The following is a 26,679-nucleotide window of genomic DNA, read 5'->3' on the forward strand; positions in this document are numbered from 1 at the left end:
CTTATAGTGTTAAATTTTACGCGCACGCTTGAGCGGTATCGCCCGGGCCATCGCTTGCGCAGGCGATCAGATTGTTATGGAACTACTCACTAACCGGACCTCAGCGACACGCAGAGGGTCTTGGCCTCCGAAACAAAAGATATAAGTAAGATAAGATAATATAATAATTTATTTTATTTCAGTCTTGGTAAATACACGGTTGACTCCTATTAGGTATTAAGTACCTGTGTCAGGAGACCTCGCTCTTCCAGATTACAGTTTTAGATATATATATATATATATATATTAATTTATTTAGGATCACCAACAGACAATACATCAGAAAAATAATCTGTAGCTTACAGTATAACATTAACGGTAGATGTTTGTCCAATTATAGGTAACCACAGCTTACTCCAGTATCTTAGGATAAACAATATAAGTACAGTAAGACATTTAGACTTAATCTATTAATAAATAAAATTTAACTAAAATTTAACAAACTTCAAAAGAATACTTAGCAGGAAATTATGTTAATTTGTGTTAATTGAATTAATTAATCTGCATTTTGCGACAGATTTAGATATCTATACTAAGAGAAGTTTTGAAATTAACATTAATTTTATAAAGTATAAAAGATAGTTACAGATTTAAATTTGGTAAATATACTAAAAACTAAACTACAAAACTTAAAACCTAGATCTAAAAATAAATAAAAATAGACTTAAAATAAAATAAAACAATCCCCCTGCGGCATGGTGCCGTAGATGCTAGCAGCATTTCCTCGCTGTATCGCAAGACTAATTCTTTGAGCGAGGAAGCTGCCAGCTCTGCGGTCACCGGTGACCTCTCTAATCCTTTTCGAAAGTTCCTTAAAAAGGTTAAAGGCGCTCGGACCCCACGGACCAAGGGTCTCGACGCCAAATGGTACGAAATTATATTCGGTGCCGAGACCCCTATATTTAGTCTAAAGTATTGACGAATTGATAATGAAAAGCACGCCACTTTTCCCGATCCTGCGCCTAATCCTGCTTTGGCTTGAAGTTGACGCAGATATTTTACACTGCCTCCCAGGCGGTTTCTGGGGTGACCAACTGGAGAACGACACAGCAAATTTAGCTATACCACAGAATAAATAATAGTAAGGTAGAAGTACTAGTGCTCGACGGTGCACTAGTACTCGACATGGGCACTTTATGTCAAAGTGACAAGGATTAAGTTCGAATACAGAAAAATCTTCGTTGTTCAAATTTAATCTATATTTCCATGAAATAAAGTGCCCATGTCGGTGACTAGTGCAGCGTCGAGCACTAGTACTTCTACCTTACTTGTTTTACTGAATTTGTCTATACCATCCCATTACTAGTGCCTGTTTCATTATAGGGGTGTTTCCTAACTTTCCTATAGTTGTTTTCTCCGATATGAGACAGCACTGTACCTAATGTAAGCACGTACGCATCGCGCGGTATCACACGGGCGATCGCTTGCGCAAGCGATTTCTAGGGGAAGTTGCAACCGAGTCTTTTCAGGTCATCATTAACGGTTCTGATCGTGCTGGAGGCCATTTTTGTCATTACGGAGGGCGTTCTGATTGTCTGGTATTGTAGTTTTGTAAGAAATGGATATTAGAATGCTATATTAATCGGTTTTTTGTATGAAATAGATATTTTGGGGGGTAAATTTGTGTTTAATTTCAAATCATATAGGTATAGTCTTCACTGTCATCAGTCACTGTTCAAATAGAACCCGTAGTGTAAATTTATTCGATAGCGTGACGTGGCGTACGCGTTTAGTCTCATTTTGTATGGAATTTAAACAGCGTGCCAAGCGGGACGTTTTGAAAACTCAAAATCCCATAGATACGTACGATAGTACGTACTCTCGCGTCTAATAATTGATTCCTATGACTGTTCCTTCAAGCCCCTTTTGGTAGGGCTCAAGATAAAGCATAATTTAAGAAATATGTCGTAATTGTAATATTCATTTCTATACGCCGAAGTCAACTATAAATAATTTGACCACATACCGCCACGCTCCCATAGAAAAGACAACCGGGCAACCATTTCATGAGCATATTCGTTCAACGCGCGTTTATGTCTTTTGTGCTACATTTTTGTCTTCTGAGATACTTACCAATTTGCATTAATTCTTTAGGTTTTATAGTAAAAAAGTATCATTCGACGCGCGAAGTTATAGTTATGGGGCAATCTTATAATTAATTAAAAGCGTCGAGGGTAAGGTTTCAGGTTTTTATTTCACTTACGTCTATATTTCTCATATTTCTCAATGTACATTTCGTAATATAGTTTATGTTTACTTACTGTAACTCAAGTTTCTATTGACCAAGCGACAAACTGAACTAATAAATGCCTTTTTACATTCATTAAGCACAAAACACTCTCAACATTACGTTTTGCGCTTTATCTCAATATAGTAAAGTGTAAAATCGTTTACATACAATTGACATAACTAAAAATTGTTTAAATTTAACTAATCGTATACCTTAAGTCATTGCATTAAGGTATAAAACAGTCAGTGGATCGACGATGGCCGAATTCGGCAACGCGAGTAAAAGTAGAGAAAGTCCTAATTAGTCGCGGTTACAACACATGTCATTCACCTGTTTGTATGGCCATACATGTGACAGTTCTCACGTCATACACTAACAAGTATAGAAAACAATACAATAATATTTATTGAAGAACCAATGACAATCCAGTAACTTTGAAATAAATTGAAAATGGAAAAATCACTTGATCACGCGACTCTGGATCAATAGTCCATGCCCTACCTGATCCACCAAGATCCCACTCAAGGCAGTTGGCAGAGCATGTGTGTTAGACTAGTGATCCAGAGTCGCGGGTTCAAGCCCCGAGACAGTAAATTTTTCCATTTTTCATTTATTTGTAAACAATAGCATCGTTTGCGGAGGTATATACTTATTACAAAATTTAATTAGTCCAGAAACTTATTGCCCCGCACAGAAACTGTGGAGTGAACTGTTGCCCGCAGCATATTCGGACACGACCCTCAAGAGAAAATAACGTATTCCCATATTTAATTAAATTTAAAGGATATATGTGGTATTGTAGTATTTGTATATATGTAATATATATTATAGAATATTTTGACGACCGGTTTGGCCTAGTGGGTGACCCTGCCTACGAAGCTGATGGTCCCAGGTTCAAATCCTGGTAAGGGCATTTATTCGTGTGATGAGCATGGATATTTGTTCCTGAGTCATGGGTGTTTTCTATGTATTTATAAATATTTATATATTATATATATCGTTGTCTAAGTACCCTCAACACAAGCCTTATTGAGCTTACTGTGGGACTTAGTCAATTTGTGTAATAATGTCCTATAATATTATTTATTTATTATTATTATTATTTATATGTATTTGTTGTTGTTGTTTTCCTAAAGCATCCCAGACGTGCATAAGAACAAGCTCGCGCCACGCCTTACTATCTTCAGCTCGCCTTCTCATCTCGCTCCGGCTCAACAGTTGTATATGTATTAAGTTGTAAATATATGTATTATACTTGATGTATGTCATATAAGTAAACTAAATACCTTTACTATTTTTTTTGGGCACCTTGTACAGTACGGATGTTTACCGTCTCCAATTCTCTCTGGATTTCTCAAAGGTTAACTGGAAGAGATTCCTTAAAGAGATAAGTTTGCCTTTGTACTAATTTTTCCTGTTTTGTTTTCATTTTTGTACAATATAATAAATAATTTCTTTATTCAGTGGTTCACATTTGTTAGTTTGTGTCTCTTATAAGTTAGTTGTAATGTACAATAAAAATAAAATATATTGCAAAATTTTAATTTATAGTACATTTACTATAGAGGCCGGGAAACGTAGGGTTGCAGGCCAAGTAGATATAGACGGCTGAGCGTAGCGAAGGCGGATAGAGTTACGTGGCCGGCAACCCCGTTTCTCGCCGAGATTTGTATAGTCCTTTTCTCAAACTTGCAATTAAAACAAAAAATTGTAGTCAATTTGTTTTGTTGCAACCTCCTCGGATCGCCACTCTACCAGGGGTGCCTTACGCGCGTAAGTTCGCGCGCCTGCGCGATGCCCCACCGCCGTTGCTTAGCAACGAATATGCACAACAGATCACCGTACTAAGCTAACTGAAAAATATTATTTGTTTTGTCAAGACGTTGTGTCACAATTTGACGTTAAAAAACAAAAGAAGTTCCTTTACATATCATCTTCACTCATCGCACCTGATTATGTAGTATTTGCGGACCTAATTTGATGTAAGTCATGTCATCATTTCATAGCAAGTTTGAGAAAAATAATAAACAACCCCGGAATGGGGGTTTATTAATGCGGACATCCAATGCCGTTGCAAAAGACTGTCTGACATAGTGTTTTACTACTACTAATTAAATCCTGGCAACGAACTTTCAACCCCTCTGGTGTTACAGTCCATAAGCAAGGGTAATTGCTTACCATGAGACGATTCGATACATAAATAAATAAATATTTTAGGACATTATTACACAAATTGACTAAGCCCCACAGTAAGCTCAAGATGGCTTGTGTTGTGGGTACTCAGACAACGATATACACCGTGTTTTTTTTTATTTGCTTTAATTTCGATGGTGCACCATAGCCACGCCACGCGCCGATGCACGTTACATTTCATCTGCCGATGTAGTCAATCAACATAGACAGACAAATTACGAGTTATGGCTTAGCTTAACGTCTCATTTAAGCATTTTAAGCTATATGTATAGTTCGTTACTTCCCCGATGTATCCCTAACAATGAACGAAGCAGAATATGTGTTTTTTATTTCCGTTAATTTCAAGGGTACAATCCTGAGCTTAAATTAAGTAACTTTCTCAAAGACACCGATATTCTAATTAACTCCATTTCGGAGATAATCAATCATTAATTTTTATCTTATAAAGCCCTTACGAGCGTGTACACTTGCTTTAGGGCCTGTTTACTTATTGATTAGTGTTTAGTGCGAGTTCATACATTTGCTACTAAACGTAAGTACTATCTCGGATGATCGATGTTCGAAATGACATTGATATGTCACAGTTTTCAATTGTTTGGTTGAGTTAAATGTAATGCCCGTGTTACAACAACGCTATATGCAACATTTAGTTACTTTTTATAAAAATAAAAATAGTAAAAAAACACATTTTTTTTTTAAATTAACTATGCCATTTAGTTTCCTTAAACGTACTAACCGATACCCCGAAGTTAACGGAATTCAATAAAAAAACGGTGTATATGTATTATATATGTATAATGTATAAATACTTAAATACATAGAAAACACCCAAGACTCAGGAACAAATATCCGTGCTCATCACACAAATAAATGCCCTTACCGGGATTTGAACCCAGAATGATCGGCTTCATAGGCAAGGCCACTACCTACTAGGCCAGAACGGTCGTCTTTTATAGCTCGTTCACCTTTTATATTTTTTCATCACACTGGCTCGAAAAAGATCTTACTTCATGCAGGTATACAGGAGGACAGAGACATGTATAGTTCGTACGGGAGTTATGGACTGTGAAAAAAACGTATAGACTTAAAGCTTTTTTTTTTAATTGTGTAACTAATTCATAAGAACCAAGTAGGTAGTTTGACTTTTAAAAATACTGACGTTTTTAATTTATTTTTATTGTATATGTAAAAACATATTTATTATGATTAATTTCATACCTGTTTAAAATATTTTTACATAATTTTCATTCCTGGCTGTATGCCGGATAGGTCTGCGCCTTCAATGCCTAACCTATCAAAGAATGACAACATGGCGGACGAATGTTTGAAATGTCACCTTTTTTAAGAATTATATACTTAAAATGTAGTTTTTTCTTCGCAAGTGTGATGAAAAACATTGCGTGTAACTCCGGGGGTAAAAATTTTGCAAGATCTGCTGTCCATCTAAAGACCTTGCTTGCAAATTTTGACTTAGCCCCCCCTCGTTGCACAATGTACTATAATATAAAAAACAACTAACAAATGTCAAAAAAAACATTGTCATAAACAGTGTGTCCTTAGCCATTGGACAAGCCCTGAAATCCCACGTAGGGTTACTTCTCAGGAATGCTCTAACGTTCATATTTTTTTTTATTAAAACAAAAGATGTTTTATTTAATAATATTTTTTTTTATTAGAATCAATTTGCGAACAAAATTTATTTGGAATAATCGGCAACAAAAAGAAACACACTGTGTTAATCTTTGGCAGTATTTTTGACAATTTGTTCGAAATATTTGATAATGATGACATTTTTCAAAAGTCAGAAGCTTATTAGTGTCATAAATAAAAAATATAATTAAAAAGGTCGAACAAGGTTCCATACTATTATTTGAGGATATTAGCTCAGGAGCTACTAACACATACTAAGCTGGCTGCTTCAAAGTAAAAATTGGTAATTTGTTAATTTCTTCGAAACCGCTACACCGGTTGTTATGATACTTTGTACACTGGTTCTAAATACCCTAATGCATATGTACATTTCAGCTTTGTCCAATGGTTAGGGACACACTGTATAAGAAGTGACAATATCTCATGGCCAAATAGAATCACGTCGTTAAAAAGCTAACCTAAATACGCATATGCAGTTTATACGGTAAAAACCTCTTTCTCTTAAACTTTGACCCGTCAGAATGCGAAAATGTTTTATTAAACACTAACGGCACAGAGCATAGAGCGGGCATCGAATTCTGGACCGTTCGGAAACCGGTGCCGTCCCCGTACCGTTACATACGATATACACATCACTATGTGCGGGTTACGGAAACTGGTGCTTTTAATTGGTAATGGAAATTGAGCCCTAATAGGCTATAAACACGGTTCTAATTACATTGGACAGTTAAACGGAGATATCCAATACGAGATTCTGTACCGATATGAATAGAACATAGGCAGTGTAATTATAAATGACATTAATGATTACTTTCTCAGACCGTGGGGACCTTATACATCTCCAAACTTAATGTATTAACCGTGGAGACTATACGTCTCTGGAATATTGTATAATATTCTTGACTTGGTATATACTAGTTATGTATTCTGTAGCATTAGTTTATGAGACTGCTAGCTTAACAGTCCAGACGCGGTTTATTTATTTAGTATAAATATTATTTTGACACTTGGAGAGACTTTACACCTCCAAATCTTATTAGTATTAGTACTCTGACATTGGGGACCTTTTACATCTCCAGATTTAATGTATTTTAACTATAGAGACTATACATCTCTATTGTATTGTAGTAATTATTTATTTTAAGATTATTATAATGTAATGTTTACCCAGGTATGGGCTGTTGTATTTATAAATGTTGTTATATATTTTTCATGTCACTATATGATGTTACTATAATGTTGTATTGACTTGTAAAAGAGCCCTTGAGACCTACTTGCAGAATAATTTTTTGAATTTTGAATTTTAACTTGCCATTCTTTGTCACTGCAGACGAAATGACATGCGGAGTTAGAAAATAATAGCATAGCTCCTAAAAATATGTAAAAAAAATCGCTTTTTTTTGGATCAGAAAAACGGTAATATATCTTAACGTGTTTTTTTATTGAAATCGCTTTTATAATAGTAACTATTACTTATGAAACCAAAATAATGTAAATGATCATAAGTATATGCTGTATATATGTTACATATTTACAAGCTTTTATTTACTTTCACCTGACCATTGTCTGATTGTAATCAAATTTTGCAAGTTAAATTTGATCCACTTCCCGGTTTCCGATGAAGCTGAAAATTTGCATACATATGTAAGTCGGGTGACAATGCAATATTATGGTACCATCGAGCTGATCTGATGATGGAGACAAGAGGTGAACATAGGAACTCTGTGATAATACAACGCAACCTAATTGTGTTTGGGTTTTTTAGTTGCCTGTGCAAATAAAAGTACAGTCAGCAATATTTTTTTTTGCCAAAAACTTATTTATTGTTACTTATTATTCAAAGGTGTCTTTTAATTAAAGACCCTACAAGATAGTGTATCCTTTTTCTAATGCTAAGTACGTTAAAAAAACGAAGTTTATCTATCGAAGTTTAGTTTAGTAGGTAATTTAGAAAACCGGAAAGTGCGAGTCGGATTCGCGCACGAAGGGTTCCGTACCATAATGCAAAAAACGGCAAAAAATAATACCGTTTGCTGCATGGGAGCCCCACTCAAATATTTATTTTAATCTGTTTTTAATATTTGTTGTTATAGCGGCAACAGAAATACATTCTCTCTGAAATGTTCAACTGTCTAAGCTACCATGGTTCATGAGATACAGCCTCGTGACAAACGGACAGTTCAGTCCGTAATAGGATCCCGTTTTTACCCTTTGGGTACGGGAACATAAAAACGACATAGTCAAACTAAGATATGTATAACATTTCTAATAAATTAATAGTTTAAAAAACACTAGAAAAACACGCTTTTTATGGTGTAGGTTGCATGGTGGTTTGTTATAACCTTGAAACCTGATCGTGTTCTAAGTCCATTACGTGACCTGTCTCACAAGTGCAAACACGACTATGATACGATATTCCATCATGGAATGCCAGTGCCTATCTTCCAGCTTCGTCATCAGACCTTGAAACCTAATCGTGGTCAAAGTTCATTACAAGACTTTTCTAACAAATCCAAACACAGCTATGATACGATGTTCCATCATGAAGTTCCAGTTCATATCTTCCGGCTCCACCATCAGATCAGTTCGACAGTACCATATTATTGTATTGTCATCAGAACTACATACAGCTGCCAATTTTCATGACGCTACGATCCTTGGAAGATGGTTAAATTAGTTACCTTAGATTCCATTACATAGTTAGTCACATACAGGTCGAACTAATACGAGTAAAAGCGTGCTAAAAACATAACCTATGTACTTAATAAAAACTTCCATGTTTTGAAGTCGGTTATTACCATGACTAAACTCATTGGCATTTCAAAAACTCTCTCACATCCGTCCATTTGAACGTCAAAGTTCTAAAATGTACTAAAAAGCATCACTGATCTCTCATAACATTAAACCAAAGCTCGTATCTCAATATAGCTTCAGTGCTAAGATACGAGGTTGCCAAGATTACTGTAACTAAAACAAATCCCGTATCTCAATATGGCTTCAGTACTAAGATACGAGGTTGTTAAGATTACTGTAACTAAAACAAAGCTCGTATCTCAATATAGCTTCAGTACTAAGACACGAGGTTGCCAAGATCACTGTAACCGCAGTAACTAAATCAAAGCTCGTATCTCAATATGGCTTCAGTACTAAGATACGAGGTTGCGAAGTCCACACTATTGTAGACTTGGTTGGCTATAGGCGGTATTCCCATAGTCGCTAACGTCCTTTGTGTATTGAAAAGTTGGAAGATCGTGCCGGACCCTTTTTAAGTGGTCGGTGTTTTTTTTGGCGGTCATTTAGACCAGGGGGTCGTTCCTAATGCGTAGAGAGCATTCGGGTCAGAAATGTTCAGAGACACTGAAGTATTTTCTGTAGACATAAAAGGTTAGCAGGCCGCGTAGCCAACGTTACAATCGTTCACGCTCCGTAGCGTATCGTAGCTATCTCTCTCTCTCTCTCTCTCTATCACTCTTCCATATTAGTGCGACTGTGACAGTTGCGTTTCGTTCGCCACGGAGCGTGAACGATATGCACGTCGGCTACGCGGCCTGGAAGAGATCCCTAATAAGGATAAGTTCGCCTTTGTACATAATATTTAGTTTTGTTTTGTCTGTTTTTTGTTAACTTGTTTATGTGTAATGAAGTGACATATATAAAAGGTAACGATTTGGATAGGTTTTTCAAGGGTTTTCATCATAGAAAGACAGTAAAGAAGTAGGAGTTTTTAACGACTTTAAAGTACAATTTTTTTTAAATCCGTTTATTTTTTTATGTCTACAGGGAAGACGCAAAACCTTAAGGGGGAATAGTTTTGCGTACCTAACGAAATAACGGTACTTTTTATTTTTGTATGAAATTCCATTTCGTTTATAGGTTTCGATTTTGAAAAAAAAAAAACACTTTTTTTTTCTTCTAATGCAAATTTTGAAAAAAAAAGGAAAACCTATAAACCTAGTTTTTCATTGTGTCAAATACAGAATGGAAAATATTTAGAAGTGGAAAAAGGTTTTCTTTTTTTGTACCGATTAATAACATAGCAACCATGTCGCTCACATAGCCAATACCCATGTGAGGCGGTTCGTCGCTTATAATCGGGAAGCGTTGATAACAATATTAATGCACCAGAAGGTTCGACGAAGAATGCGTTTTTTGTCGGGATGTCGTGGATTACGTTACGTTCGAAATACTTTCGGTTTTACCGGCGGACTGACGGAGTATTTGTGACATTATCTATAAAAAGGGACCTTATTGTCGATGGCGCTTACGTCGCACTGCGTAGCGCGGCGTTGTTTATAATTTGGGAGCATCGTTGATAATGGCGTAAGCGCCACTGACAATAAGGTCCCTTTTCATAGATAATGTCACATTTTTCGAATGTCTTACATATTTGTAGGAAATACGGGCCATTTTATTTACAGTTTTGATTCTTTGAAATCTATACTATATACTGTACCTGTATTAACATTATAAATACGAAAGTGGGTCTGTCTGAAGGTTACTTTTACGCATGAGCCAAAAGTGTGTTGATTGAACCCGGGTATGTTTTTAAACGAGGTGAATGTCATCTCGCTTTGTATGGTAGGGCACAGCACAGCGGATGTCATTCCAGATCTAGAGCAGAGCCCAACTGGGGAAGTACCTCCACCTTACAGAAAACCGCAGCCAAATAACACGACCCTACTCATAGTGTTGTGTTCCTGCCGGTGAGTAAGGTTGCCAGAACTGTGTTAGGGTTGGCAACGCGCATGTAACTCATCTGGAGTTGCAGGCGTACATAGGCTACGGAATGCGCTTACCATCGGGCGGGCCGTATGCTTATTTGCCACCGACGTAGTAAAAAAACAAGCTGTCAGAATGACGACCGATCTGACCTAGTGGATTAGTGAGTCTGCCTATGAAGCAGATGACCCCGGGTTCGAATCCCGGTAAGTTTATTTGTGTGCTGAACACAGGTATTTGTTCCTGAGTCATGGGTGTTTTCTATTAAATAAATATTAAATATTATAGGACATTATTACACAAATTGACTAAATCCCACAGTAAGCTCAATAAGGCTTGTGTTGAGGGTACTTAGACAACGATATATATATATATATATATATATATATATATATATATATATATTTATAAATACTTAAACTAGTAAGTATTTATTGACAATAACAATATACATAATGGATATATACAGATGATTACTATAACTAGCTTATATCTAAAATAGGCCCTTGAGGCATTGTACCAAGGATGCTGGCGGCATACTTAAATACTTAAATACATAGAAAACACCCATGACCCAGGAACAAATATCCATGCTCATCATACGAATAAATGCCCTTACCAGGATTTGAACCCGGGACCATCACCTTCGTAGGCAGGGTCACTACCACTACCCACTAGGCCAGATCGGTCGTCGTTCTATGTATTTATATACTATGTATTTCGTAGTCTGAGGACCCACAACACAAGCCTTATTGAGCTTACTGTGGGACTTAGTCAATTCGTGTAAGAACGTCCAATATTTATTTATTTATTATATTATTGATATCAGTTATTTATTACTGAAAACTAAAATGGAGATAAAATGAATAAAACAAGTAAATAAAAGTGACACGCTGCTATAATGCACTTATAATGATGCTTAGATATGACACAGGAAGTGAGGGTTCTGTACGCGCTTCCGGTTTCCGTGAGGGGGAGCATATGTCGCGAAATGTGTTTTGGGACAAAAATTAAAACGAAACTGGCTCAATATTCAAATCTGGAGGCGACCTTCGATTTTGTACCAGTAGCCGTAGAGACCAGTGGCCCTTGGGGCGCGGATGCAAAAAAAAGGAAGGTCAACGCCTCCGAGAAAAAAGCGGCGACCCCAGGTCCAGCACATATTTGGTCCAGCATATGGAAGGTTCGTTAGCCGTACAAAAAGGAAACGCCAGCAGCGTGCTAGGCACATTTACCCGGGTACGTGTCGACCCTAGTATTAAAACGATTTCCACTAACTAAATCTTAACAAATCACTGATTTTGATGTCGATCTACTTAGTCAGACTTCTACATCGTGTTTTTATTGAATTCCGTTAACTCCGGGGTATGGGTAAGTACGTTTAAGGAAATTGAATGTCATATCTAATTTTAAAAAAATAGTTTATTTTTTTATATAAAAAGTAATTAAATGTTGGATATAGCGTTGTTGTAACTCGGGCATTACATTTAATTAAACCAGACAATTGAAAACTGTGACATATCAATGTCATTTCGAACATCAATCGTCCCATATAGTATTTACGTTTAGTAGCAACTCGTACTAAACACTAATTAATATGTAAACAGGCCCTAAGGCAAGTGCATACGCTCGTAAGGGCCTTATAAGATAAAAATAAATTATTGATTATCTCCGAAATGGACTTAATTAGAACACCGGTGTCTTTGAGAAAGTTACTTAATTTAAGCTCAGGATTGCACCCTTGAAATTAACGGAAAAAAAAAAACATATTCTGGTTCGTTCATTGTTAGGGATAAATCTAGGAAAATGCTTAAATGAGACGTTAAGCTAAGCTCGTAATTTGTCTGTCTATGTTGATTGACTACATCGGCAGATGAAATGTAACGTGCATCGGTGCGTTGCGGGTTTTTGCGCGCGCACCGGTGCCGTCATAACGGGCACAATAATAACAGGGCGTGTAGATATTAATGCACAACCGGCCATGATGCAATATGGATGCTGGAAATAATATAAACATGTAGCAGGGGCTCGGTTATCCGGTGAATATTAAGCCAGGTTGTTGGAATTGCCGAATAATTCGGGCGTCTAGCGTCGTCGTTGATCTCTGTAAAGGCGGGTTTTTTGAGCGTCAGCGTCTAGTTAGCGCTATGGAAAATGGAGTCGCTGCGCAGTTGCGCCAACTTTGCGTCGAGCAGCAGCCATAGAGTTGACTAGACGCCGACGCTCGAGAGACGCTAGTGTGCGGTGGTAAGGGCACTATGAATTAGGCCCATATTAGGCCAGTTCGTTGGCGCACACATGTTCGCTCGGAATTATATTAACGGGCTTATCTTTGGTTGGCAATCATAAAGATCATTCACGCGAGGCTTTACGAATTTATATGAAAGAGAATTTGAAATGCCATCTGCCATCTTTCGACACATGATTAAAACTTTTAGAACGCCATTTGACTTTGATCCTTGTTCTTTCATTGATATGTGTTAAATTTGTTAAATATCAAAAAGCGGCGCCATCGCTAGAAACGATGCGGCCTTAATTTTGACAATCCACCTCTATTTCGTATTACCTCTGGTTATATGTCTAAGAAAAGGGCAAACGGCCTCACGACCAACAAAACCATAAAAAGACGATAAATGCAACTTTTGAACGTAGTATCGTGGCTAAATATCATGTATCTCCGACATTTAAAGTTTCTCGAGCGATGAACATATTTGCGGTAACTTTCTCTACACGCCATAACTATTTATTAAGTGTTTATGTATAACTGTCGCGAGATGTTTAGAACGCGGAGATAAAGCGTTTCTGTAAAATTTTGTGTTACGAGTGTTAAAGGCTGAACTATGGCCGTAGGGTCCAAATAAGTAAATTTATGAATTAAAAATGCAAAAGTACGTTCATTACGAATATTATATTCTTCTTTTAAAATATGGCTTCCATCAAATCTATGATGATTTTGCCAATGTCAAGTTTCGTTGTAAGTTTTAAGTGTGCTCGTAGAGCATGACGTTGTTCGGTAGTTGCTTTTAGTAAAGAGATAGCTGGACTTTACTAAAAGCCACGATGGATTGCCGGGTGTTGATTAAAACATGGTTAAACGCGTTTCAAGATTAGTTTTTCATTAACTGCACACTTCCACGATAGTCCACTGCATAATAAGCTATCAATACTACACTTTGAACAACATAAATGAGCAAAACACAAAAAAATATTCTCGAGACGTCTTCGCCATCTTGAATCTCAACGACCGAATATTATATTGTCTAAGAAAAATGTTGACATTGTTTCATGTTACCATGGAAACCAGTAAAGTTTTTAATGTTGCTATACAAACTCCATTCTGCAGCAACGAGCGTATAGGGAGCGAGCATGAACTGTAGGAGGCAGCACAGGAGCCGTCAGATTTTTGGCGCGAGGCGTAAATGTGATGTTTATTATTCCGATGTAGCCCACAAGATGGCAGAACCTACTATACACAAGAAAACACGTGACGTGTAAATTTACATGTTTATTGTTCCGATTCAGGCCACAAGATGGCAGACCCTCCAACGCGCACGGTCCCTATAAGGTTAGCAAATTCATGGTGGGTTAGTTTTAGATCTGTACCACAGTATAAGGAAGGTGTCTTTCTACTCGTAGACCCAGTAGTTCAACTTCGAACATTTTATATATATATATTTTTTTTTATACTACGTCGGTGGCAAACAAGCGTACGGCCTGCCTGATGGTAAGCAGTCTCAGTAGCCTATGTACACCTCTGGAGTTACATGCGCGTTGCCGACCCTAACCCCACCCCCCTCGTTGAGCTCTGGCAACCTTACTCACCGGCAGGAACACAACACTATGAGTAGGGTCAAGTGTTATTTGGCTGCGGTTTTGTGGTGTTAATTCTCGTTCGCAAATCAAAATCTGGAACGCAGGGCTGTTCCAAGGCATTACTTTTATTTTTAAATTCCTTGATTATTTTAATTCTGGTACAGTCACGTCTGAAAACATCGACACGATCGAAGTGCCAAAAATATGTATACACGGCTTCATGGCCCATATAGTAGTAGTAGTGTATACATATTTTTGGCAATTTGTCCGTACCGATATTTTCAGACGTGACCGTATAAACATAGAATGGCAAGTATTATATATGTATATATAGGCACCTACGATTTACCTACAAGGTGTTACAGAAAACACTGACGATATATTTCAGAGCATATTCCTACGCGGCAACGTATAAAGCAATATTTTAGCGTCAATTCGAAAACCCGACTGCAGCGCTAAGTCTAAAAGTCAAAAATATAACTGACTAAAATTTTTTGCTCGCCGGCGACAGTCCGCCCGGGCGCAACAATTAGCAAACATGCTTAAACATGCTTAAATCTGTCGCGTCGTCACTTGTTTTAACCCAAAATCTGCACTTTTTTTATTCGAAGTTGGTCTATACGTTATAAATCGGTGTACACTTTTAAGCATTTGGTTGGCTTTTGTCAGGCTTATTGCATATTGCATTTTGTCATACTTCAATTGCATTTTATGTCACATGACAACTGTGGCTGGCGGAAGCACTATGTGGTGAACATCAAGGGAAGGGTTTTGCCCAGCAGTGGCACACTCAAATCGGCTATTAAAATATAAAATGTAACATATACCTAAATGTTTTAATCCCAAAAGTCAACTTCGCAATTTCTTTACCCACCAAACCTGAGATATACTTACCTATATAAGTGGTAAGAAAAGATAAATAGAGTCTAAAGAAAACAAAACGTGCCTCGAAAACTCAAGAAAAATTTGATGTTTGATAAGAATGGGTCGAATTACGGAAGATAGGCAAAGTATCATAAAAACCGGTGTAGCCGTTTCGAAGAAATGAACAAATTACCATTTTTTACTTTGGAGCAGCCTGTATGTGTTAGTAGCTCCTAAGGTAATATCCTAAAAGAATAGTATGGAACCTTCTTCCACCTTTTGAATTATATTTTTTATTTATGACACTAATAAAATTCTACCTACGGAAGGTGTCGAATAGCTATATGTATGTCATTCTATGAGTTTTAGTCCTGTGTCGAAAGATGGCATTAAATTACAAAAAAAAATGGCATTAAATTAAAATTTACTTTGACAATACGCTTCGATACTCAATTCTCTTCGCTGTAAAAAGGTTGGACTAAAAATTGGTTGAGAATTTTTTAAGATATAAATGTCATTAAAAATTTAAAAACAAATACCGGACAAGAGCATGTCGGGCCATGCTCAGAGTAGGGTTCCGTAGTTACTCTTCCGTCACAATAAGCTAAACTGGAGCTTAAAGTATGGTAGATTGTTAACCAAGGGATGAACTGTGGGAGTACGTCTTTTTACTATGAAGGGGAAACTTTTTGCGATAACTCAAAAACAGCTAAACTGATCATATCCGCTATAGTTTTCATTTAATGTCTTTCTTAAGCTCTACTTCCAAGATTTTTTTCATATTTTTTGGACCTATGGTTCAAAAGTTAGAGGGGGGGACACATTTTTTTTTCTTTAGGAGCAATTATCTCCGAATATATTCACTTTATCAAGAAATGTCTGTTGAAGACCCCTATTAGTTTTGAAAGACCTTTCCAACGATATCGCACACTGTAGGGTTGAAGCGAAAAAAAAGTTCACCCCCACTTTACGTGTAGGGGAGGTACCCTAAAAAAAATTAAATTTTTAGATTTTATTGTACGTCTTTGTCGGCTTTATTGATTTATATATCCATGCCAAATTTCAGCTTTCTAGCACTAACGACCACGGAGCCTCGGACAGACAGACAGACGGACATGGCGAAACCTTATAGGGTTCCTAGTTGACTACAGAACCCTAAAAAGAACAAGTATCTTTTAAACGTCTGCATTTTTCAATGCCTAGGTATGCTTTCTTAGAAATTTAAGCCCGTAGGTTCAGGTTGCATGCCTAATATGACAATGTCATCACTTATCAATGGATTAAGTAAGACGTATTTAATTGTTCTAAATAAAACTGGAAAAAGCCCGAAAAAAATATATATTATAGGACATTATTACACAAATTGACTAAGTCCCACAGTAAGCTCAATAAGGCTTGTGTTGAGGGTACTTAGACAACGATATATATAATATATAAATAATTATAAATACTTAAATACATAGAAAACACCCATGAACCAGGATTTGAACGAAAAAAACGAAACTTTGCAAAATTCCCGTCAAAAACATTTGACATTTTCCGGAATTGTGAATCCTACTAGCACATGTTTCGGAGAGCCTAGGGCTCCTTTCAAGCACTTGCTTAACACACTCCTATTTAACGAATGAAGTTTTTCTTTTACTTTAAAGAAACTCCCATTTTCGGCTTTTTCTATGTAATTTACGTAATTAATATCTAGATCAAGCTTTGCTCGGAAAACAAAAAAAAAGGTATAAGAATTATAAATCTAGTCAGATAGTTGCAAGGGCTTGTTCACAAATCACGCGAGGTTTTTTCGGCTACTTTTTGACCCCCACTCCCCATTGGTGATATTTGGTGAGGTTCTAGGCTAACCCTCCCCCATATAACCTCACGTGTATTTTTTTTACTTTTTCACTCAACGTAATTTTAATATAAATAGTATTTTATAGAGTAAATCTTGTTTAGACTCGCTATTTTGAAGTGCCAAGTGAAGATTTATGTTTAACGAAACCGACAAAAAGTTTGTGGTAGATATTTTTTCTTAGTTTCGTTCACTATAGAAAAATACACGTGAGGTCTCCTTGTCAATGTCATTTGATATTTTCCACCAGCTTTTCGGTGAAGGAAAACATCGTGAGGAAACCTGCACACATCTGCGAAGAAATTCAAAGGTGTATGTGGAGTCCCCAATCCGCATTGGGCTAGCGTGGGGACTTTAGCCCGAGCCCTCTCGCGCATGAGAGGAGGCCTGTGCCCAGCAGTGGGACGTATATAGGCTGAATTATTATATATTATATTATAATCTTAACAAATCACTGTGATGTCGTTCGCTTCAGCATATTTGAGGTTATAGGTTTCGCTTTTTGGTTTTTTTTTTGTTCTGTTAAAAGGAAAATCTAAAACCTAGTTTTTCATTGAGTAAATAACATACTATAAAATCATAGAGAACGGAAAATATTTAGAAGTGGAAAAACGTTTTCTCTTTTTCTATGGACGATCGCGTAGTATAACTTCCCTCTTAATAACATTCCAGAAATTTCCTGAAAATATTTTTCACGATTCTTTAAATACCCCCATTTTTCCTGGAATATTCAACGAAGCTGAAAATAAAGCAAGAGCAATTGTACGTATAAATCGGTCTCTACAAAGTTTTTGAATTTATTTCTTTAAAAAAACGTCTTATTTTTGGGGTCTTTAAATCCACCATTTTCCTCTAAAAATCACATAATTCGTAAGCAAAATCACAAGTAGTTTTAGTACTTACCCCTCAAAGTCCTACAAATTTATTTTCCTATTTCGGTTTTGTATAATATATGTACCACCATATTTTCATTAAAAAAACTTTTTGAAGTTTAAGAGACAGTTTTTCTCCGAAAAATACACCTATTTCGCTTAAATTTGTAAACTATGTCCATTGAAAAATCTCAATTTTTCTACACTATTATTAAAAGAACGTAAACATAATTATTCCGTTACAATAAACTGTAAAAAGTTTAGCACTACTCTCTACTTTTCAAAACTCCACTGATAAAAAATTAAAATATATATAAAAAACCAGAAAAAGTTACAAGAATTCACCTGGTACACTCTCTTTAAATAATAGAAAAATCACTTAGGTATAATAAACACATTCCAAAATAAGTGCCTAAAAACGTAACGTTGTAAACAATAAAACAAGCTACCTCATTCATGCTAATAATCGCAAAAATCAAATGAAACCCTAAAAAAACCTATTTTTTTTTAAATATATAATCACTTGTTATTTAAAAACACACCTGCAATAAACAGCAACGCAATTCGCACATCCATGTTCGCTGCAGTCACAACACTCGCGGCATGGCGCGCGGCGGGCGTCGGCGCACTGACGGCACTGGCAGGTGCGCGCGCGCAGCCCCCACAGCCCGCGTTAAGGGGCTCTACACACCTGTTTCAAACCATCCTTTGCATTAGTTGGCGATACTTAGCGTGCTATGTTTTTGTTTCATGTTTCCCTTTTATACAATACATAGAACGACGACCGGTTTGACCTAGTGGGTAGTGACCCTGCCTACGAAGCTGATGGTCCCGGGTTCAAATCCTGGTAAGGGCATTTATTCGTGTGATGAGCATGGATATTTGTTCCTGAGTCATGGGTGTTTTCTATGTATTTAAGTATTTATAAATATTTATATATTATATATATCGTTGTCTAAGTACCCTCAACACAAGCCTTATTGAGCTTACTGTGGGACTTGGTCAATTTGTGTAATAATGTCGTATAATATTCGTATAATATTTTTATTTCAGATCGTGGTGAACTTGTCGCTCAGAAAACAACAATACAATATTCTTACAATAGGGAATATTACGCGAAACTCTGCGTAGGGGGCGCCACTACCACAATCCATCACAATCTGAGGGTCTACCGCGAAACAAGAAAATCGAAATTTCGTTATCTAACCTCTGTAGCACTCTTGCATATTTAAGCGATAAAGAGGCAGATTTTTTTATACAACAGCGTTGGCAAACAAGCATACGGCCCGCCTGATGGTAAGCAGTCTCCGTAGTTTATGTACGCCTGCAACTCCAGAGGATTTACATGCGCGTTGCCGTCCCTAAACCCCCCTCCCTCCCTCACTGGCAACCTTACTCACCGGCAGGAACACAACACTATGAGTAGGGTCTAGTGTTATTTGGCTGCTGTTTTCTGTAAGTGATGAAATGTTAGAAGAGTCAAATATGTGTATATGTGGCCAAAGCTAGGAATTGCTCTTAAAAGTGTGTGCTAAGAGCCTGCGTGGTTCGGTCACCGAATATTCGGCGCTTCGGCCGAGAATTAGGCCGAATATTCGGTATTCCACCATTATTCAGGGCATCGCTAGTTGAAACTTGAAAGTGCATTGCCGGAATTCAAGATGGGAGTAGTGTCTTTTCTTGACGATATTAAGATCGTATCGGTTCGGATATACAGGTGACACTTCGAATATCTAGGCTTAACGCCCACTCCTAATATTAATGTCAAATAAATTATTTCAATTATAGTTTGCCGCCTATTTCGGATTAACACAGCCAAATCGGCGTTTATAGGGCAACATGCATGTGTCACTACATATGCGCACGTTCGATCGCGCGCCGAATACGCGATGCGGCGGACTGGGTCACTGGGACAGTATGGGTTCGAAACCGTGCGGTGCACATATCGTTATGGGATCTCTTTTGAGCCCCATTGAGACTAAAGGAAACCTTGGGGTTTTAAGTAGATAGAAATATACATCTGTACGCAAAAAAGACGCAGAGCATTAGTAAAAAAGCGCTGGTGGCCTAGCGGCAAGAGCGCGCGACTTGCAATCCGGAGGTCGCGGGTTCAAACCCCGGCTCGTACCAATGAGTTTTTCGGAACTTATGTACGAAAAATCCTTTTGATGTTTACCAGTCACCTTTCGGTGAAGGAAAACATCGTGAGGAAACCGGACTAATCCCAACAAGGCCTATAGTTTACCCTCTGGGTTGGAAGGTCAGATGGCAATCTTGGGATTAGTTGTGAAGCGGACCCCAGGCTCCCATGAGCCGTGGCAAAATGCCGGGACAACGCGAGGAAGAAGAAGAGAAATATACATCAGTACTTGAAGCTTATTAATACTACTACTTATTAATATTATTAATGAATTTAACATCATTACACATATTGACCCTGCCTACGAAGCTGATGGTCCCGGATTCAAATCCTGGTAAGGGCATTTATTCGTGTGATGAGCATGGATATTTGTTCCTGAGTCATGGGTGTTTTCTATGTATTTTAAGTATTTATATATTATATATATCGTTGTCTAAGTACCCTCAACACAAGCCTCATTGAGCTTACTGTGGGACTTAGTCAATTTGTGTAATAATGTCCTATAATATTTATTTATATTTATTTATTAATATTTATCAATAAAACGAATGTAGTTTATAGTATCCACTGAAGTTCGTTGATATCTTTTTGTTCTACTCGTTTGGTTTTTTTGACACACGGGACGTGATTGGTAAAATTTATTATAATTTACTAAAATGTTTCATTATCAATTTTACGGTTGGGTTGGGAGCCACAAAATAAACCATTGAACTATTTATTACTACGTATGGGGTGTTTACGGGCCATTATGGGGTCAAAGGGGTTTTGGCCAGGATGGGACACTCTGACAACACCGATTGTCGAATGTGTGGTGAAGAGGAAGAGACAGTAACACACCTAATGTGTGAACGTCACGCCCTCGCCAGACAAAGAATGAAGGACTTTGGAGCAGGCTATCTGGAACCAAAGGAATTCAAAAGGCTACCCATAAGCTCCATCATCCGACACATGGAAATGGTCAAAAAGGCTCTTGAGTAGCTAATGGGTCTTTCCTTAGGGGGCAACTACACAAAAGATCCCTATGGGTAGAAGTGTATCCGCAAGGGCCCCCGGTAATTAGAAGATAAGATATTACTACGTATAGAACCAGCACAGAGAACCAGTCTTTTGCGTCATGAGTTGTTTTGACAACAAATATAAACGGAGCGTGAATCTCGCGACCTAAACGCGTAACCGCCATGAATTCTACGGCGCTTACGACGTATTGGTCGCGTGGTACAGGTTGCTATTTCATTGTTTGGTTTCTCTATAGTAACCATAACTGTAGGGCTAAGATGCTCGGCTGTTTATCATTTGTCACCATGCCTGTCACGTTCTAACAACTATGTAAGTGCGAAAGTGACGGGCATAGTGTCAAGTGATAATAAAGCGACAGCGATATAGCCGCTGAATGGAATCTATAGTTTTGTCGATATCCGACAAAATAAATAATAAATAAATAAATATTATAAGACATTATTATCATATTGACTAAGTCCCACAGTAAGCTCAATAAGGCTTGTGTTGTTGGTACCTAGACAACGATAAATATAATATATAATTATAAATACTTAAATACATAGAAAACACCCGTGACTCAGAAACAAATATCCGTGTTCATCACACAAATATATGCGCTTACCAGGATTTGAACCCGGGACCATCAGCTTCATAGGCAGGGCCACCCACTAGGCCGGACCGGTCGTCGTAACAATACAAAAAAAATCCACAACAATATAAAATCTGGCCCTATTATGGCCATGGCATAGCTTTGTAACGGTGTTTTTTATGATGAGGTATGAACTATGAAGTAACTATAAAATGTGCGTAGTAACTCCAAAAATTTAAAAAAAGCAAAATTAAGAGGGCTTCAGTTACACAAGCAACCCGCGGCGCGGGCGCGACGGATCAATTGTCGTAGAAAGCAGCACGGATTTGCGATCAAAAGTATGAAATTAAGTCTTGTTAGCGATCGTCACAAAAAGGCTGCCATACAAGTTATTAACTTAAGGGTCTCTATTATTTCCCATAAAGTTTTAAGTCATAATGTATTTTTGTCCACATTTTCGTTAATCATAATTTGTTCTTTTCTCAGAAACGCGTAACTTTTCAGGATTGCCATGAAACAAATCTAACCTCTCATAGTTTGTTTTTCATATGGCATAACCTAAGGAAATTCCTGAAAAGTTAACGGTTTCAGAACTATGACTAATGAAAATCTGACAATCATCACATTATGTCTTTCAATTATTATGTACAACAAAAGGATCCGATTAACTTAAAAACTAAGACATATAAAACATCGAAATCCAAGTTTTTATTTCCATTTCGTTACCATTTTCAGTGTTCCGTACAAAACTTTGTTCACGGAACACTTATCACTTCGATCTTCCAAATTGTTCATAGAGGTATGACAGAACGAAAATGATGGAGGGAACGAAAATGATTGGTAATTTAAGGACACTTTTTCATTACCAGTACAAATAACACAAAAAATCACTAAGTAAAAACAATGTTTAGATAGTGTATAATTTTAAATAAAAGGGCCTCTGGCCCAGTTATTAATATCTAGTAATTCTAGGGATTAGCTGGACAAAGCAAACCCCGAACACACTCAGGACGGAAATAGGGAAACGCTAAGATGAGACGGAAGACTTATTCAATATCTATTCCTAGCTTGTACCGCTTTTATTCGTAAAACAATGAAAAAGGAACTCTGCGCCATCACGGCTAAGATCCGTAAATGTTATTTAAAGATACGTTCAGTTATTTACAGTAAACTTGCTCAACAGTTTCATAGAGAAATAAGCTTAGAGTGCTCACGCCATACATCAGTTTTCTTACCAAAACGCTAATAGGGACCGTGCGCGTTGGAGGGTCTGCCATCTTGTGGCCTGAATCGGAACCATAAACATGCACATGTACACGTCACGTGTTTTCTTGTGCATAGTAGGTTCTGCCATCTCGTGGGCTACATCGAAACAAAAAACATCACATTTACGCCTCGCGCCAAAAATCTGACGGCTCATGTGCTGCCTCCTACAGTTCATGCACTTCGTAGTCAGTATCTATCGTCAAATAGCTTGACAATAGATATCATAAGTGTCGCGTGTCAAAGTGTATTCGCTCAACAGTTTACTACTATTACAAGAGGGAAGTTGCATGGGCAGAAGGAGTTGAAAATAGAGTTCCGCTTAATCCGGTTATAATATTAACTGAAAACTGTCGAGCATTAGACTTTCCGTTCGTCGCGACATCGATTGTCAAGTAACAGTACTCAAGGCCGTCTTTATACACACGGGGGCATTGTGGACTCAGGAACAGGGGGCCCTATTAAAAACCCCGTTGGACTGTAAAAAAACAGCGTTTAAGACCTTTAGGGGCCCCCGTGAGGGTCCCCGGGCACGTGCCCAGAGTGCCCAGTGGGAAAGAGCTTAGGGGCCTGACAGTACTGATAAATCCACTACTTGACGCTAGATGTCGACTACGAAAATAATTAGCGTTTTGGTTTTATGTAATAAGTAATAACAGATTTTTTTCTTTAACAACTACATATTCCCTAGCATTCGTATTCTTTATTCTTTATTGTATTGTACTCGCATTGGCATTCGCAAATGTAAAGAATGCGACATTTCTGACATCCCTTATACAGAATCGAAAACTCTCAAGTATCCGTAATACTCAACAAAATAAAAATCTGCCTCTATATTCATACATAAGCCATATGAAGGCAGGTATAGGTAAAAAACTTAAGTAAGTCACCTGTTGTATGTAGTTTTGACGACCGGTCTGGCCTAGTGGGTAGTGACCCTGCCTATGAAGCCGATGGTCCCGGGTTCAAATCCTGGTAAGGGCATTTATTCGTGTGATGAGCAATGGATATTTGTTCCTGAGTCATGGATGTTTTCTATGTATTTAAGTATTTATAAATATTTATATATTATATATATCGTTGTCTAAGTACCCTCAACACAAGCCTTATTGAGCTTACTGTGGGACTTAGTCAATTTGTGTAATAATGTCCTATAATATATAAAAAAAAGTTGTGACGTTCGAATAGACATTTGTTTTGTTTGTGTGTGTTTTAAACATGTATTGTCTATTCGAACACGTCACAACTACATACAACAGGTGACTTACTTAAGTTTATACCTATAATCATTTTTAGATTTTCGAAGTTCGCTGTAGGCAGTTCGTTTGTATGTCAGTCGGATTAAAAATGGCGGTACCAAGCCCTAAGCGATAAAATGGTGTAATTCGATCGGTTTCCACTGTTAGAGACGCTCTATAAAATAAAACTATAATTATTTCACTCACTTCTATACTACAAAACAAATGTAGCTAAAGTAAAATAAATTAGGTACAACATTTTATTTACTCAATTCGACTTTTTTTCGAATCAAACGTGTCTGTAGAGCAAAGGGGCCGAAAATAAGCCTCCGGAAATAGTCACGAAGAAAGACTCTTGAAATTTTGTTATATTTTTCTTAGACGTGGATATGACGTCCGACTTTCAATCCGGAAGTCGCGGGCTCAAACCCCGGCTCGTACCAATGAGTTTTTCGGAACTTATGTACGAAATATCATTTGATATTTCCCACTAGCTTTTCGGTGAAGGAAAACATCGTGAGGAAACCTGCATACATCTGCGAAGAAATTCAAAGGTGTATGTGAAGTCCCCAATCCGTCGGGACTATAGCCCGAGCCCTCTCGCGCACGTGAGGAGGCCTGTGCCCAGCAGTGGGACGTATATATGCTGAATTATTATTATTATTATTATTCCTTAGCTACTAAGTATAAGCAAATGTAATTTTTCTGATAATAATCTATTATACTCAGTTAGTTAGTGCTTCTGGGCATTTTCCGCAAATCGACAACCATAGTGCCTATTTTCCATCAAACGAGGTAGCGCTACTCTAACTACCCCAGCTCCTCCACGAAACCTAGCAAGCTATTATACTCTGAGTTTTTTAACCGATATAATGACTGCAATGCCGGATTTAGAGGTCTGGAGGCCTCGGGCAATAAAGGAGTGGAGGCCCCCTGGCCCTAAATTTTTTCCAAATAAAATGGTAAATTTACCGAATTCTCTATTGTAGGGGGCCCCTCTTTTGTGGAGGCCCGGGGCAGTAGTCCCGGTTGCCCTCCCCTAAATCCGGCCCAGAATGACTGTACTGTAAATTTTATCTTGTATTGTACCGCCTACCGCCTAGTTTTGCCCAAAAATGTATTCATGGACACAAATGAATGAAATGAATGATAATTTAGCAAAAGCTCTCGTTTACATGTTCACGTTTTATTACAAGTTATGACGCGGCAAGCGGGGCAGTGGGGCGCGGCGGACTTTCTCTACCTGCCGCTCCGTGGGTACTGCCGCGTCATTCCGAACTAAGGAGTCCAACGCTGGGGGCCTACCGCGAAAATTGAAATTCGCAAATTGCGGGGATCTTTCTGTTTTACTATCTCTCTTTCTCAAAAAATATGCCCGCAATTGACGAACTTCGATTTTCGCGGTTATAGCCCAGAGTACCTACCGCGAACCACGTTCGACGTGTTGCCTCTCTGTCGCTCTTGTAAATTCGTACGTAAGTGTGATAGGGATGCAACACGTCGAACGTGGTTCGCGGTATGCCCTCAGGCCTAATCGAAGTTCGTCAATTGCGGGCATTTTTCTGTCACTGTTATTGCATCTTAGTGAGAGTAAAAGAGAAAGATCCCCGCAATTTGCGAATTTCAGAATTGCGAAATTCAGAACGTGGGGGCCTATCGCGAAAACCGAAATTTACAAATTGCGGGAATTGTTCCCTATAACTCTCATAAAGACGTAATTAGAGTGACAGAGAAAAAACTTCTATTATCTCGGTTACACTTAGTTCGTATTTTTTTTTAACATTAGAAAAAGGTAAAGAATCTTGACATGTATTTTTATTGGAAAAAGTTTTTTTTTTAATTATTGTGCAAGATTTGACTCGTGCAAACACATAGGCACAGTCACATCTGAAAACATTTAACAGACAAAGTGCCTAAAATATGCGTAAGATATCGAATGTGTTGTTTATTTCGCGGTAGCTATCTTTTTATACAATGTAAAAAAATATCTATAACGCTAAGGTAACATCGATAATAGACATCGATATTTGATTTTGTAAATCATTTTATTTTGCCTCAAAAACTTCTGTCTGGACAATCTGGACATCATATACAGTTCTGGAAGGGAATACTTGACCCCCATAACCCTTTAAAGGACTAAATATTATACGACCCTATACGTACGTATCGTAGAAACTCACCCACATATGATTACCACCAATACATACTGATAACCCTTCCATAATCG

The 26,679-nt window shown here is 37.6% G+C and overlaps 1 protein-coding gene across 1 annotated transcript in view; it reads right to left on the reverse strand.

Annotated features, from left to right (window-relative positions):
• LOC133526104 (seizure protein 6 homolog) overlaps window positions 1-23,209 on the reverse strand; it is a 118,811-nt gene extending 95,602 nt beyond the window's left edge. Inside the window, exon 1 of the mRNA XM_061862572.1 lies at window positions 18,766-23,209. Within this exon, the coding sequence (XP_061718556.1) occupies window positions 18,766-18,799 (34 nt within the window). The 5' untranslated portion in view covers window positions 18,800-23,209. The remainder of the gene's footprint in view (window positions 1-18,765) is intronic.
• Window positions 23,210-26,679: the final 3,470 nt, after the last annotated feature.

Source organism: Cydia pomonella, chromosome 1, assembly GCF_033807575.1.
Source record: "Cydia pomonella isolate Wapato2018A chromosome 1, ilCydPomo1, whole genome shotgun sequence".
Lineage (NCBI taxonomy): Eukaryota > Metazoa > Arthropoda > Insecta > Lepidoptera > Tortricidae > Cydia > Cydia pomonella.